Source organism: Leptonychotes weddellii, chromosome 1 (assembly GCF_054177405.1).
Source record: "Leptonychotes weddellii isolate Sample4059 chromosome 1, ASM5417740v2, whole genome shotgun sequence".
NCBI classification, from domain to species: domain Eukaryota; kingdom Metazoa; phylum Chordata; class Mammalia; order Carnivora; family Phocidae; genus Leptonychotes; species Leptonychotes weddellii.
This window is the reverse complement of record NC_138369.1, coordinates 9,053,421-9,066,582: the sequence shown is the minus strand read 5'-3', so window position 1 is coordinate 9,066,582 and position 13,162 is coordinate 9,053,421. Positions and strand designations below refer to the sequence as shown.

General features: G+C 60.0%; 1 protein-coding gene across 9 annotated transcripts in view; it reads left to right on the top strand.

The window, feature by feature from the left end:
- Window positions 1-717: 717 nt before the first annotated feature.
- Window positions 718-13,162, top strand: part of WIZ (WIZ zinc finger) — a 27,806-nt gene continuing 15,361 nt past the window's right edge. For 4 of the 9 annotated variants that reach the window (XM_081814485.1, XM_081814469.1, XM_081814478.1 and 1 more), the window contains exons 1-5: window positions 718-876; window positions 2,267-2,530; window positions 7,665-7,737; window positions 9,385-11,525; window positions 12,745-13,068. In XM_081814485.1, coding sequence (XP_081670611.1) covers window positions 2,326-2,530; window positions 7,665-7,737; window positions 9,385-11,525; window positions 12,745-13,068 — 2,743 coding nt within the window. In that variant the 5' untranslated portion in view covers window positions 718-876; window positions 2,267-2,325. The remainder of the gene's footprint in view (window positions 877-2,266; window positions 2,531-7,664; window positions 7,738-9,384; window positions 11,526-12,744; window positions 13,069-13,162) is intronic. The other 5 variants (XM_081814528.1, XM_081814510.1, XM_081814532.1 and 2 more) reach the window with 3 other exon arrangements.

The window sequence follows — 13,162 nt, the reverse complement described above, 5'->3', positions numbered from 1 at the left end:
ATGGGTGGTTTGAGTGGGTGTTTGGATGGATGGGTGGATAGTTGGTTAGTTGATTGAATGGATAGATGAGTGTGGATGAATGGGTAGGGAGATGAGTGGGTGGTTGGACATATGGATGAGTGGTGGATGGAAGAAGGCAGCAGACCTGTTATGTATTCACGATGGGGTAGTTCTGGAGGCTGTGATCCTTGGGGTTGGGTGGAGAAGGGGGGCTTAGCATTGGGGACCTAGGGCAGCTCTAGGGGCCTGTAGATGCTGAAGTCCAGTGTGGATAATGGGAAAGGAGGGAGAAGACTTGTGGTTGGAAGGTAGCTGATTGGGGGCAGGGGACTGAAGGATAAGGATTGGCTGAGTGGAGTTTTCAATGACCTATAAATGACCCATGGGGGAACTTCTCTGCCCCCTCCCCACTCTTCTGGTGCTATTAGCAGGCCTAGCATTGGAAGAACCAGTAGGGTGATGAGGAGCTATTGGAGGCAGGGGGACAAGTGTGTTGTCATGGAAACAGACCCTCTCCCTGGACTCTCAGGCCGCGCGGCCCCTTTAAGGGTGACCCGCCTGGCCACTCCCAATATGGCGGCGCGCCCGCTGACCGCCCCCTCCCCGGGCGGCGCGGGGGGGGGAGGGGGGCCTGGACCTCCCCATCATGGCGGCGCGGCGGGGCTGTCGCGCTGAGGTCACGGCGGCGCGCCGGGGGGGCGGGGCGGCGGGGGGAGCGATTTAAAGGGACAATGTCCCCCGAGCGGTGGAGGCGGCGGCGGCTGCGGAGGCCGCGGCACCGGCACCGGGAGCGGCAGCGGCGGTAGCGGCAGCGACGGCCGCACCGAGGAGGGGAGCTTCGAACCCCGGCGCCTGGCCGGCGGCACCGCCTCCCCGGTGAGGCCCGGCCCGGCCTGGGGAGCCCGCGGGCGGGGCGGAGCCGGCGCGGGGAGGGGGAGGCCGGGGCCGGGCCGGGCCAGGCGGGACCCCCCGGGGCGGGGGGCGGGGGCGGGGCCTGCAGGGGCGGGGCCTGGTCGGGGGCGGGGCCGTTCCGGTGGGGGGGAGGAGCGGGGGTCTTGGGGCAGGTGTCCCCCCACCTCGGCGCGTCCCACGGGGTCTCCCGCCCCGAAGTGCACGGGCGGAGGGAGCGTCTCCCGGACCCTGGCCCAACGAGGGGTGCGCTGGCGCGGCGCCGCCCCCACCCCTGCGACCCCCGGGGGGCGTCCAGGCGGGAGGCCCCTTCCCACGCTGCCAAAGTGCTCCGAAGTTGCGGTCCCGCCTGTTCCCCGCGGGCAGTGCCCACCCGGTGGGCACCTGCAGGTGCTTCCTCTGGGCCTGGGCAGGGACCCCCGCCACGACTGCCAGGCCACGGACTGGTCCCCTGGGAGCCCCCAGGCCCCCGAGGGCAGCGCCTTCAGCCAGGCCTGGAGCCCGGGCCCCGCCCCGGTTGCCTGGGCCCGGCCTCCCCACCATCTCCCTGGGGAGGGCGCCTCATTCCTGCCCTTCACTTTCTGCCATTACCTTGAAGGTATTTATAGGTGGAGAGGACAGCACCCACCCCCCCACACACACACGGCCTCCCCAGGGTCCTCATTTCTGGACCAGGAGCCCCATCCGTCGTTTTTGTCCGCAGACTAGAGAAATCTTGGGAGGGAGGGATGGAAGAGCCCAGGCTGGGTATGCATGAGGGGTGATGTTGGGGAGAGGAAGGGTTAAAGCTGGGGTCACTTGAGGCTGTGTGAGGGTGAAAGGGTTAATGAGAACCCTAAGGTCCTGAGGGGATGGGGGTTGGAGTGTGGGAAAAGTGCAGAGGTAATGATGGGGGCACTTGGGATAGTGTCTAGGATCCGAGTACAGAAGTGGCTGGGATGCCTGCTGAGGCATGGGCATAGGAGATGCATGTGCATGGACGCGAGGGCACAGTTGGGAAAAGTGCAGCAGTGTGTGAATGAAGGGAGGCACCTGGGAGAAGTGCTAGGATTAATGTTGGAAGAAAACAAAGTGCATGAGTTTGCATGTGTAAAAATGGGGTAAACTGAGGCAGTACAGTACAGGAGCTGTGTAAAGAGGAGTTACCGGTGGGGAGACTGGGGCATACTGAGGATAGAGGCCATCTGGGATATGATGCATATGGATAAGGCCTCAGCACCCTTTACTCAGCTCTCCTGGGCTGGGAGGTAAACTGAGGCACTGAGCAGCAAGGGTGAGGATTGGGGCTTCAAGGAAGAAGAAACTGAGGCAGCATCCCTTTCCTACCTCCCCTAAGCACCTATCTCTCTGCCCCCAGACCTACAATGCTTTGCTGAGCCAGCCTAGCAATTGAGTGGAGCCAGGCAGAGAGCATCCATGGATGGGCCACTGGCAGGCGGCCTGGCCGCCCCAGATCGTCCTCGTGGCCCTGAGAGACTGCCTGGCCCAGCACCGAGGGAAGACATCGAAGGTGGGGCCGAGGCTGCTGAAGGGGAAGGTGGCATCTTCCGGTCCACCCATTACCTGCCTGTCACCAAGGAGGGACCCCGAGACATTCTGGATGGCAGAGGTGGCATTTCTGGTAAGAGGATGGGCCCTGTGGCCCTGGGGGAGCATCCAGCCTGGTCCCTGAGGTTCCAAGAGGGCTAGGTCACCCAGCCAAGCAGGGTTTGAGATGGGATTCTGATTCTGCTTGGGTCTAGAGCCTTCTCTTTGTACTCTGCTTATTTTCCCATTTTACAGATGTGAAAACAGAGGTCCTGGGAGCCAAAGACCTAATAAATGCCCCCCTACCCCGTGGGTGGCTAGGAGCCGGGACTTGAACTCAGTTTTTCCCCGTTCCCTCCTTTGAGCACACTCATTGGGTCCAGGTGCCCAGCTTAGCACCCTGAACATACTGCCCTGAGAGCCCACTTGTTCCTCAGGCATACCCCATTCCCATCAGTCTATCCCAGCTCCCTCTTGCTGCACTGTCTTGGTGAGTCCTGCTCCTGAGCCATGGGCCAAAACAGCATGTGCCCTCTAGTGGCTGGGGAGGGACTGGGTAGTCAGGGACACCAGCTACCCCTTTGTGCCTTGGTTTACTCAGCAAAAGGGGATCTCACACTGTCCCCACCTCAAGATTTGTTATTCATTCATTAAATACTCGGCAACTACTATGTGTCAGGCTGTGTTCTAGGTGCTGGGGATACAGCCATAAACAAAAGAGGCAAAACTCCCTTCCCACAGAGGCCTGACATTATGGTAGGAGGGACAGAAAACAACCAACTATATAAATAACGTAAGGACAGGTAGTGACAGGTGCCGTGAAGGTATTAAACAGAGGGCCAGGATCATGCCTGGAGGACCTGGGAAACCTCCCTGAGTGGGTGGAATTTGAGTGGAGCATTGAATGAATGGTGGGAAAGATAAGCCAGGTGGTGGGAACAGCAGGCGCAAAGGTCCTGTGGTGAGGAGGAGGACCAGGCGGGAGGAGCAGAGTGGTGGGGGCAGTGCAGGCTGATGCACCAGATGTCTCCCTTCATCTGCTTGGCCTGCCCTATAGGCCTTGGTTTCCAGGAACTTCCATGTACCTCATCAGGAGTTTCCTACGTGCCAAGCCTTCTACGTGATCATCTCATGTCATTCTTAAAAGATCCCTGTAGGGTAGCTTCAGTTATAATCATCCTGTGCTAGAGATGGGAAAATTCAGGCCCTGAGGGGTTAAGTAAGTTGCCCATGGTCCCACAGCTGGCACTAACCTGGCTTGACAGCCCTCGTCTTTAACCACCACCCTGAGTCAAGGCATCCTTGACCTGCCCCAACTCACCCTTAGCAACATGCATAATATTAGTTCACATATTTTCAGAGCACCTTCTTGGGGCCACACACATACTCCATCCTCACCCTCATGGACCCTGCCATCTGGTGCTAGGGAGACAAGCCAGCCACCAGGTGTTAGGACATAGTCACTGGGGCTGCAGTGGGTGAAGCCCAGCTGGGCCCAGCCTGGGGGCCTTCTGGAGTCCTGGATGAGGAAGAGTGAGTCAGACACAGAGGGCAGGGGGAGTATACGCATCAGGTTCCACATAAGCAATAGCATGGAGGTGATGGATAGCACCCAAAGGTGTTACACAGGGGGATGACAGGGTGAGACCACTGAGGGTGAGAGTATCCATGCTCAGGGAACCTTAGCAACCCCCTCCTCTGAACCGTTAGTAACCGAGGCCCGGAGGTTGGCAGGACCATGTTCCAGGTCATGCGGCTGGCCAGCCCTGGCAGGCCTGAGACCTTGATTTTGTGAGAACCCCAGGGAAGCAGGGTCTGGGGCCCCGAGTCCTCTCTGGGTCTGATTCTGAGGAATTGGTCACTTCTTCTCTACCGGGCAGAAGCCCCAGGTCTGGCAAGAGAGGGGGAAGGTAAGTAGGGAGGTAGGTAGGTGCCTCCTCACTTGCTCCAGGGAATCAACCAGGCTCCAGTGCATGTGCCTAGGGAGGGGGGGAATGTGGCTGCCAAAAGGGGGCCAGACCCACCCTTAATGATGTCCTTGAGCAAATGGGGGCATGCGACAGGGGTGGCTTGACCTGGGTGGGGTCACAGCCTGGAGGTTAGAGGAGGGCCTAGGCTTGGGACACGGCGCCTCCCCTGCTGCCCTCTCAGCCTGCTCGACCCCCCTTCCTGGCTCAGGCACCTGCCCTAGGAGTCTTGTGATGCCTATAAAATAGGAACAGCCTCTGGGGCTGCTGTTCCACCCCGAAGCCTGGGCCCTCCCTCACCCCAACCCTGCCCTTGGAGATCCCCAAAGGTACCCCTGGAGCAGCTACTTCCGAACTTCTCCATCTGGACGCGGATGATTCCACTGCCTTCTCTCTCCTCTACTATGGCTATTGGCTTGGAGACCTCACAGCCTCCTTACAGCCCCCGCCTGACGTTTGGCCTCTCTCTCTTTGGCCTACTGGATGCCACCAAGGCTTGGGGGGCTGAGACGGTCCACATGGATTGACGGAGTCTGGTGCGTGCTTGGCATTGGGACCAGGGGGCCAGGGGACAAACGACACATTATTTCTGCCCTTGCGTGGGGCCCCAGGCTGGGGAGGAAATCAGAGCATGGAGTGAGCTGACCTGAGGCTCTCGGTCCAGCCTCCAGCTTCCAACCTGGCACACCTCTGGGCCAGCCCCGACCCCCGTCCCAGGCACCCTCACAGCCCTTTCTTCCCCCCTACCGCTGCGTCTCTGGATGGAGCATGTACTGTGTGATCTCCTTGGCATCCGTCGCTAGCCCTGAAAGATGGGTGGTAGCTGTCTCCTTTATACAGAGAAGGAAACAGGTGGGAAAGGTGTGCCCTTCGGTCATTGCTGGGCCTTGAACTTGGATCTGTCTGCCTCCAAAGTCTAGATTCTTGGCCATGCTGCCAAGCTGCCCGGCTTGGGGTTCCAGATGCTCGTGGATACCCTTCTCATTTTCCTTCTCTCATTTTCAAACCCTCTCGGGGACCCACAGATAGCAGGAATCCATGAGGGCCCTTTGACATGGCCACTGCCAAGGGCTGCATCCAGATACTTCGTCTGACCTGCAGTGACTTCTGGATCCCTGCCAGTCATGGAGGCCCCTGGGCAAGCCCCCCAGCCCCCAGGTGTCTTGGACACGGGGCCCTGCTTGGCCTGCTTCCTCCAAAATGCTGCCACTAAAAATAGGAGCCTCGCTGGAGCTGCTCAAAGAGGCCAACACAGCCCCCTGGCTCGTGGAATCCTTAGACAACGCCAATTGCAGAATCAACGAATCTGGGACGCCCAGAATCTCAGCAGCTGGGGTCCCAGAATCTCAGAAGCAGGACGCCCACACCCTCAGACTGCACCTTTAGGCTGTGCAGGGGCTTGATGCCACTGAATGACTTGCCCTCCCCCGAGTAGCTCACATTTATGATCTTGTGTTCTCAAGAGACCACATTTTTTTGAGGTCTCTCTCCCTTGGCTGGTCCAGGCCTTGCTTTCCCAACCCTCACGCCGTCTCCAACATCCACCTTGTCCTCCCACCCTGATACCTGCCCTTGCATTTGAGCATACCCTTAGTCTGGCTCTGCTCCCCATCAGTCTACCCCAGGGGGCCTCGAATGGGGGGCCACTCTGCCTGCAAGGGACGCTTTGGCCATGTCTATAGACACCTTTTGTTGTCATGTCTGCAGGGCCAGGGGCCAGGGGGCTACCAGCATCTAGTGGGGAGGGGCCGGGGATAATGTGCAACATCCCGCAGTGCACAGAAAATCATCCAACCCTACATGCCATAGTGCTGAGGCTGAGAAACAGCTCGAGACAGTGCAGATGTGTGTACCCCCATCGCCACCCTCACCTTCCAGAGGCCATGTGACGGTCACAGCCCTTCTCTCAGGCTCTGTAGAAAGACCCACAGACAGTGACCACGACTTTCTGATCCCCCCACGCCGCCCTTGATGGCACTTTTGATGCTTTGGCTGCGGATGATTCCACTGCCTTCTCTCTCCTCTACTATGGCTATTGGCTTGGAGACCTCACAGCCTCCTTACAGCCCCCGCCTGACGCCGCCCTTGATGGCACTTTTGATGCTTTGGCTGCTGACAGTCAGCTCTCAATTTCCTGGGCAAATTGAACCATGGGGGATCGGAAAAAGAACTAGCCCTGGCCCTAGCCCTCTTTCTGGACCATCCTCTGGTTGAAGCTAATCCAGCAATTGCCTCTGTCAGGCTCTGGATGGGGCGCAAGTTCCCCCCGTGTGTTAACCTTGGCCCAGGCAGTTGGCCTGCACCCCAGCTGGCACATTCACCCATGTCGGGCGAGTGCGGCGGGCAGAAGAGGCACAGGCCAGGATTCCTGCGGTCGCTCCAGGCGTTGGCTCCACAGGCGGATAATGGAGAGTTGGCTCTATCTGTGTGAGAGGTCCCAGGAGGGGATTTGATTCTAGGACTTAGGCCTGGAAGGGGGCCTGGGAGGCAGGGACAGGCCCTCTGCAGCTCAGGCTTAGAGCTCCTCACTCATCATCTGGCAAGTGTTGGTTGAGCAGCAGCTGTGTGCCAGGCCCTGGGATGCTACAGTGAATGAGGCTGAAAAAGTCCCCGCCCTCAGCGGGTGCTTCATATGCTAGCAGGGACGCAGGCAGGCAGGCATCCGTAAGAGGAACCCGGCGATTTCAGAGAGGGTGAAGAAAGAAATGAAACAGGTGACAAGAGAGAAAGTCCTAGGGGATCCCTTTGGTGAGTGGCCAGGGAAGGACTCTCCAGATGGAAAGAATAGCCAATGCAGAGGCTCCGGCGTGGCCAGAAAAAGTTGGGTGCGCTTGAGGCGTCAAGAGGAGTCAGGGCAGAGTGAGTGAGGGGCAAGGAGAGGGAATGAGGCTGGAGAGACCTGGCGACATCCCACCTTGCAGGGCTTTGTAGCTGGTGGTTGGGAACCTAGCTTTTATCAGAGGTAGGATGAGAAGTCAGGTGAGTTTTTACCAGGGTGTGATTTTAAAAAATCACCTTGGCTGCTGGGTGGGGGCAGAGAGGAGGGTTGAAGGCAGGAAGCCCCAGGGGTCCCCCAGGAGACTCCTCCGAAGAGACCCCTTTTAAGGCTCAGGAGCGCAGAGGCCAAAGGCCTCTCAGAGAGGGGTGGGGAGCCGGCTGGGCCCTTCCGAGGTGCCCGGCAGGGCTCCCGGAGCTGGGGTGTTGTGAAGGACCCCGGCCAGGGGGACCCCAGCCCCTCAGGGTCTCCCCTCTCTGTTGCAGACGGGCAGCCCCATCCCGGCCTCAGCGAAGCCCTCCCCCGTGCCACCTCCGCCACCCATCGGATCAGCAGCTGGTGAGTGCCACGCTGGCCCTGACCTCAGGGAGGGCAGGGGGGCAAGCAGGATGTGCCTAGGCCCAAAGGAAGCCCCTGGGGAGCGAGAAGGGGAAAGGAGGGAATCAGGAGGCCAGGCAGGAGGAGGTGGCTCCCAGCAGGCAAGCCCCTGGGCATGTGCAGGGGGTGGGGAAGACTGGGATGAACACAGACAGTCAACTCTCATTATCCCTGCCAGGAGCAGGGCCAGAGGGACAGGAGCCTGAAGGTTAGACCCTTGGAGTCCTGTCTCTGCCAGGTGACCCTTAGAATGATGCCAGGCCTCTCTAAGCCTCAGTTTCCCCATCTGTAAAATAGAGTCCCTAAGGCACATCTCACAAACTGGCCTTGAGGACCCCAGGGAGGTTGGACAGGAGCAGGAACTGACAGCAATGGTGATAGCAGCGACCCTTTATTAAGTCTTGGTGGGTGCTCATATGTAATAAGCGTTGCAATGGGTTAATGATAGCTCCCATTTGTTGAGCGCTTGCTGTGGACTAGCCTCTTGGCAGAGGTTTACCCCACTGGATCTTTGCCATGGCCCTGGAGTGGGGGTGGTCCTGTTGGTGTCACATGTCACCGATGGGGCTGAGAGAGGTGACCCCGTGATTTCTGCTCGGCCTCTCGGTGGAACCCATTTCTGTACCTGTTGGGTAGGCATGATCGATAACCCCTCCTGGAGGCAGGGTCCTGAAAATGAAAGGAGATTTATCAGCAACAGTCATGATAAGAACCCACGTTGGTTGTGGGCTTACCAGGAGCCAGGCATCTGGGGAAGTGAAGCATTTCCCCAGCACGGAGTTGTGTCCTCCTCTCCCTACACTTCCCGGGATCGGGGTCAAGGTCCTCATTTGAAGGCTTGTAGTTGCGACCATTTAAATGAGCACATACCTCATGTGAACTTTTCTTTGACTGTGGATATGAGAAAGCTCCTTAGATGTTGTGTAAGGACACAGGGGCTCCTGGTTTTGGGGACTCGTTCCCATTTTTAGGATTGGAAAACTGAGGCTCAGTGAGGTTGCTTCGCCTTCCCCCTTTCCCCCAAAGGAGGTCAGGGTCCTTGGGGCCAGAGGCTGAGCAGGGTCCTTCAACCACTCTTGACTCTGCCCTTGCAAGAGGGGAGCTGCAGGGGAAAGGGCATTCCCCTGAGTTGTTTATGCCACTGAGTTGCACGAAATTTGCTGGAAGGTGAGACTAAATGAACTAAATCACCCCAGTTGGGGGAAAACCTCTTGGTCTTATGCAGCTGGGGGCACAGATCAGAGCCTTGGGCCCTCCTGGGAGACAGATGAGAGTTGACTGTGCCGCCAGACTCGAGGACATGCCTTGTGACCCTGGTATGACCCCTGGTGGACCCTGCACACTCTCCCACAAAGCAACGGGGCTGGGCTACATGGACAGGTGTGTCCTGGGAGCTGAATGTGGTTTTTGGTCCAACAGCTCTGGAAGGGCCACATCCACTCCCCCTACCTCCCCGCCCTCACCTCCACACTCCCGGCCCCTCTGAGGTCACCCTCAGGCTGGGTCTCTGGGGCTTGTCTCAGACTGCCTACAAGGACCCCCTCCCCTGCCCAAGGAAGGGAAACTGAGGCCTGTGGCTAACCTGTCCCCATTGGCACTTCCTTGCAGTTGCTGGGATGGAGGCAGCCTGGACTTCCAGCCGGGCTCCTCACCACCCCACCTCCTGGGCCACTTCCCTGGCCCCCCTGATGGCCAGGGGACCTGGGAGCACCCCCTGGTCCAGGAAGCCAGGGAGGGCATCCCATCTGAGCGGAGGTTCGAGGACTCGGTCATTGTGAGAACTCTGAAGCCCCACATTGAGCTTGAGGGATCTAGAAGGTTCTTGCACCATCAGGGTGAAGCGAAGCTCTTGGAGAAGGTCCCCCGGGGCCACCCCAGGTTCGACTGGCTCCGAGACACAGATGAGCAGGCCCCATCCCAGGATGCAGAGCTGCACCTGGACCTGCCGCCCCAGCCCCTGCCCCTCACCTCCTTCAGGACAGTGCTCGTCCCGGTGGAAGATACCACTAAGACGCTGGATGTGACGGTGGTGGACACCAGAGAGCACCTGGCAGACCTCGAAGGGCTGGCTCAGCCATCGGAGTGGGGCCTCCCCAGGTCGGCCTCGGAGGTGGCCACGCAGACCTGGACGGTGAACTCAGAGGCATCTGTGGAGCGGCTGCAGCCATTGCTGTCCCCGATCCGGACGGGGCCCTACCTGTGTGAGCTGCTGGAGGAGGTGGCCAAGGGGGTGGCCAGCCCAGATGAGGATGAGGACGAGGAGCCGGCTGTGTTCCCGTGCATCGAGTGCAGCATCTACTTCAAGCAGAAGGAGCACCTTCTGGAGCACATGAGCCAGCACCGCCGAGCCCCGGGCCAGGAGCCCCCCGCTGACTTGGCCCCACTGCTGGCCTGCGGAGAGTGCGGCTGGGCCTTCGCCGACCCCGGTGCCCTGGAGCAGCACCGGCAGTTGCACCAGGCCTCCCGGGAGAAGATCATCGAAGAGATCCAGAAACTGAAGCAGGTCCCCCCAGGCGACGAGGGCCGGGAGGCACGGCTGCAGTGCCCCAAGTGCGTCTTTGGCACCAATTCCTCCAAGGCCTTTGTGCAGCATGCCAAACTGCACGTGCGCGAGCCTCCCGGCCAGCCTGCCAGGGAGCCCTTCGGGAGCGGCAGCGGGGCTGGCAGCCCAGGCCCTGATGCCACCCCCCTCACCTACCGATCCTACCGAGCCTCCTCAAGGCTCAGGGGCTGCGTTTTCTGTGGCTTCCCTGCACCCAGTGAGAGCCAGCTCAGGGAGCACATGAGGCTTGCACATGCCCAGCCCCACTGGGAGGACGATGCCGAGGCTTTTGAGGAGGACCCTGCCAGCCAGCCGGGCACTAGCCAGGATGCATATGCCCGCTTCCCTGATGCTGCTGAGGACTACTTTGGTAAAGCTGAACTGCTCTTGGCCCCCTCGTGGCAGGAGAACCCCGCTGGATATGACCCCAGCCTGGCCTTTGGCCCAGGCTGCCAACAGCTGGGCATGAGGGATTTCCCACTGTCAAAGCCCCTTCTGCACGGCTCAGACCAGAGGCCCCCCGGAAGGCCAGCCTTTCCCTCACCTCTAGCATCCACCCCCTACTCCTTACAGCCCAGTAGAAACAAGAGCGTGGTCCCCCCGCAGGGGCTCCCGGCCCAGCTGGGGGACCAGAGACACCCTTGGAGCGAAGAGGAGGAAGACATACCACTGGCCTCGGAAATGGACTTTTCCCCCGAAAATGGGGTTTTTCCCCCCCTAGCTGCCCCTGGCCTCATCCCGCAGCTGGCCCTGGACCTGAAGCGGACCTTCCGGAAAGCTCTGAGGGCAGCTGAGGCCTCACGGGCACAGCAGCAGCAGCTCCGAGGGATGGTGCCGCTTGTGCTGGTGGCAAAGCTGGGGCCACAGGTCATGGCTGCGGCGACCAGGGTGCCCCCAAGGCTGCAGCCTGAGGAGCTGGGGCTGGGGGGCGCCCATCCCCTGGACTTCTTGCTCCTGGAGGCGCCCCTGGGCGGCCCGCTGGGGCTGGACGCCCTCCTGGACGGAGACCCAGCGGTGGCCCTAAAGCACGAGGAGCGCAAGTGTCCCTACTGCCCCGATCGCTTCCACAACGGCATCGGCTTGGCCAACCATGTCCGGGGCCACCTGAACCGCGTGGGCGTCAGCTACAATGTGCGACACTTCATCTCTGCCGAGGAGGTGAAGGCCATTGAGCGCAGGTTCTCCTTCCAGAAGAAGAAGAAAAAAGGTAGGGCGGCTTCGCTCCGGCACCCACCTCCCTCCGAGGCCCAAGAGACGCACAGCCCGGCAGCTGAGTCCTGAACCGAGCAACCCTCACTCTAAATCCTCCCGTAGTGCCAAGCAGGGGGAAGTCAGGGCCTCCCCTTCTGGAAGACTGGGAGCCGCGGCAGAGGCCACCACATCGGTGGAGGTGCGGGGACGCCCCAATGCCCTGGCCCTTCCGGCCGCTGGAGGAAGGAGTGTGGGCAGAGGAGGCAGCCCCAGGCAGGGAATGTCACTGATGTCTTCATTCGACAAATATTTATTGAGAGAGGTCCCCTCTGTTCTGGGCACCTGGGGACACAGCAGAGAACGAAACAGCAGTCCCTGCTCTCCTGGAGTTCATGGCCCAGTAATAGGAGGGTGGGACCCTGGCCGGCTTCAGAACCCCTGGGGCAGCCTGTGAGGTATGCAGATTCCCAGGCACTAGGGTTCTGATTCTGGAGGTCTGTCTCCAACACGAGTGCCCTGGGTGGTTCTGACGCTGGCAGACATGGATCCCACTTGAGGGAGGTGCTGGTGTGGTGTTTGAGTGTGTGTGTGCACGTGCGCGTGCGTGCGTGCATGTGTTTGTGTGTGTATGCATGCACGCACATATGCATGCACTGAGGGTAAGGGGCAGGGGGCAGACAGCCACAAAATTAGGCACTTACAATGGTGAGTGACCAGGGCTGTGATGGAGGAAGCTGGGGGCTGGGGAAGCCCATAGGAGGTCCCTGACTCCACCTGGGGGCGTCCAAGTGGGCTCCCAGAGGAGAACATCCCATCCATTTGGCCATTTCTTCATTCAACAAAGATTTAATTGACAGCACTGGAGTGATAGTGAGCAAAAATAGGCATGCGCTCTAGACACGAGAAGGATATTAATCGAACACTCAGCCAAAGGATTGCAAATCCACAACTGGAGAAGGATTTCTGAGGGTGGAGTCCCTGATGCCAAGAACTATGTGAGGAGAAACCTAGAAGGTCAGGCAGAGAGGCTTCTTGGAGTGGGAGGATGGGAGGACATGTGAGCACACAGGAGCTGATACAGACAGGAGGGTGAATGGCGAAGGGAAAGGGAGGTGTCCAGGGTCACAGGTGGCACTGGCTATGTGATCTGTGTGGGAGAAAAGCCCCGGGAACGGGGAGGGCTGGGGCCAGAGAGTCACCCCTCCAGGCAGTCCATGTCTTCTCTCCCTCCACAGTGGCTAACTTTGACCCAGGCACCTTTAGCCTGATGCGCTGTGACTTCTGTGGGGCTGGCTTCGACACCCGGGCCGGCCTCTCCAGCCACGCCCGGGCCCACCTACGTGACTTCGGCATCACTAACTGGGAGCTCACCGTGTCGCCCATCAACATCCTGCAAGAGCTGCTGGCCACCTCTGCTGCTGAGCGGCCCCCCAGCCCCCTGGGCTGTGAACCTGGGGGGTCACCTAGCGGCTTCTTGACCTCGCGTCGGCCCCGCTTACCTCTCGCAGTGCCCTTTCCACCCACCTGGGCTGAGGACCCTGGGCCAGCCTACGGAGATGGTAAGGGGAGAGGGTGCGGATTGGGTTGGGGCCCTGACCCTTCTCAGGGGCCCAGAGAGATGCGGCGGTGGGGGGGGGGGGGAGGGACAGCCAC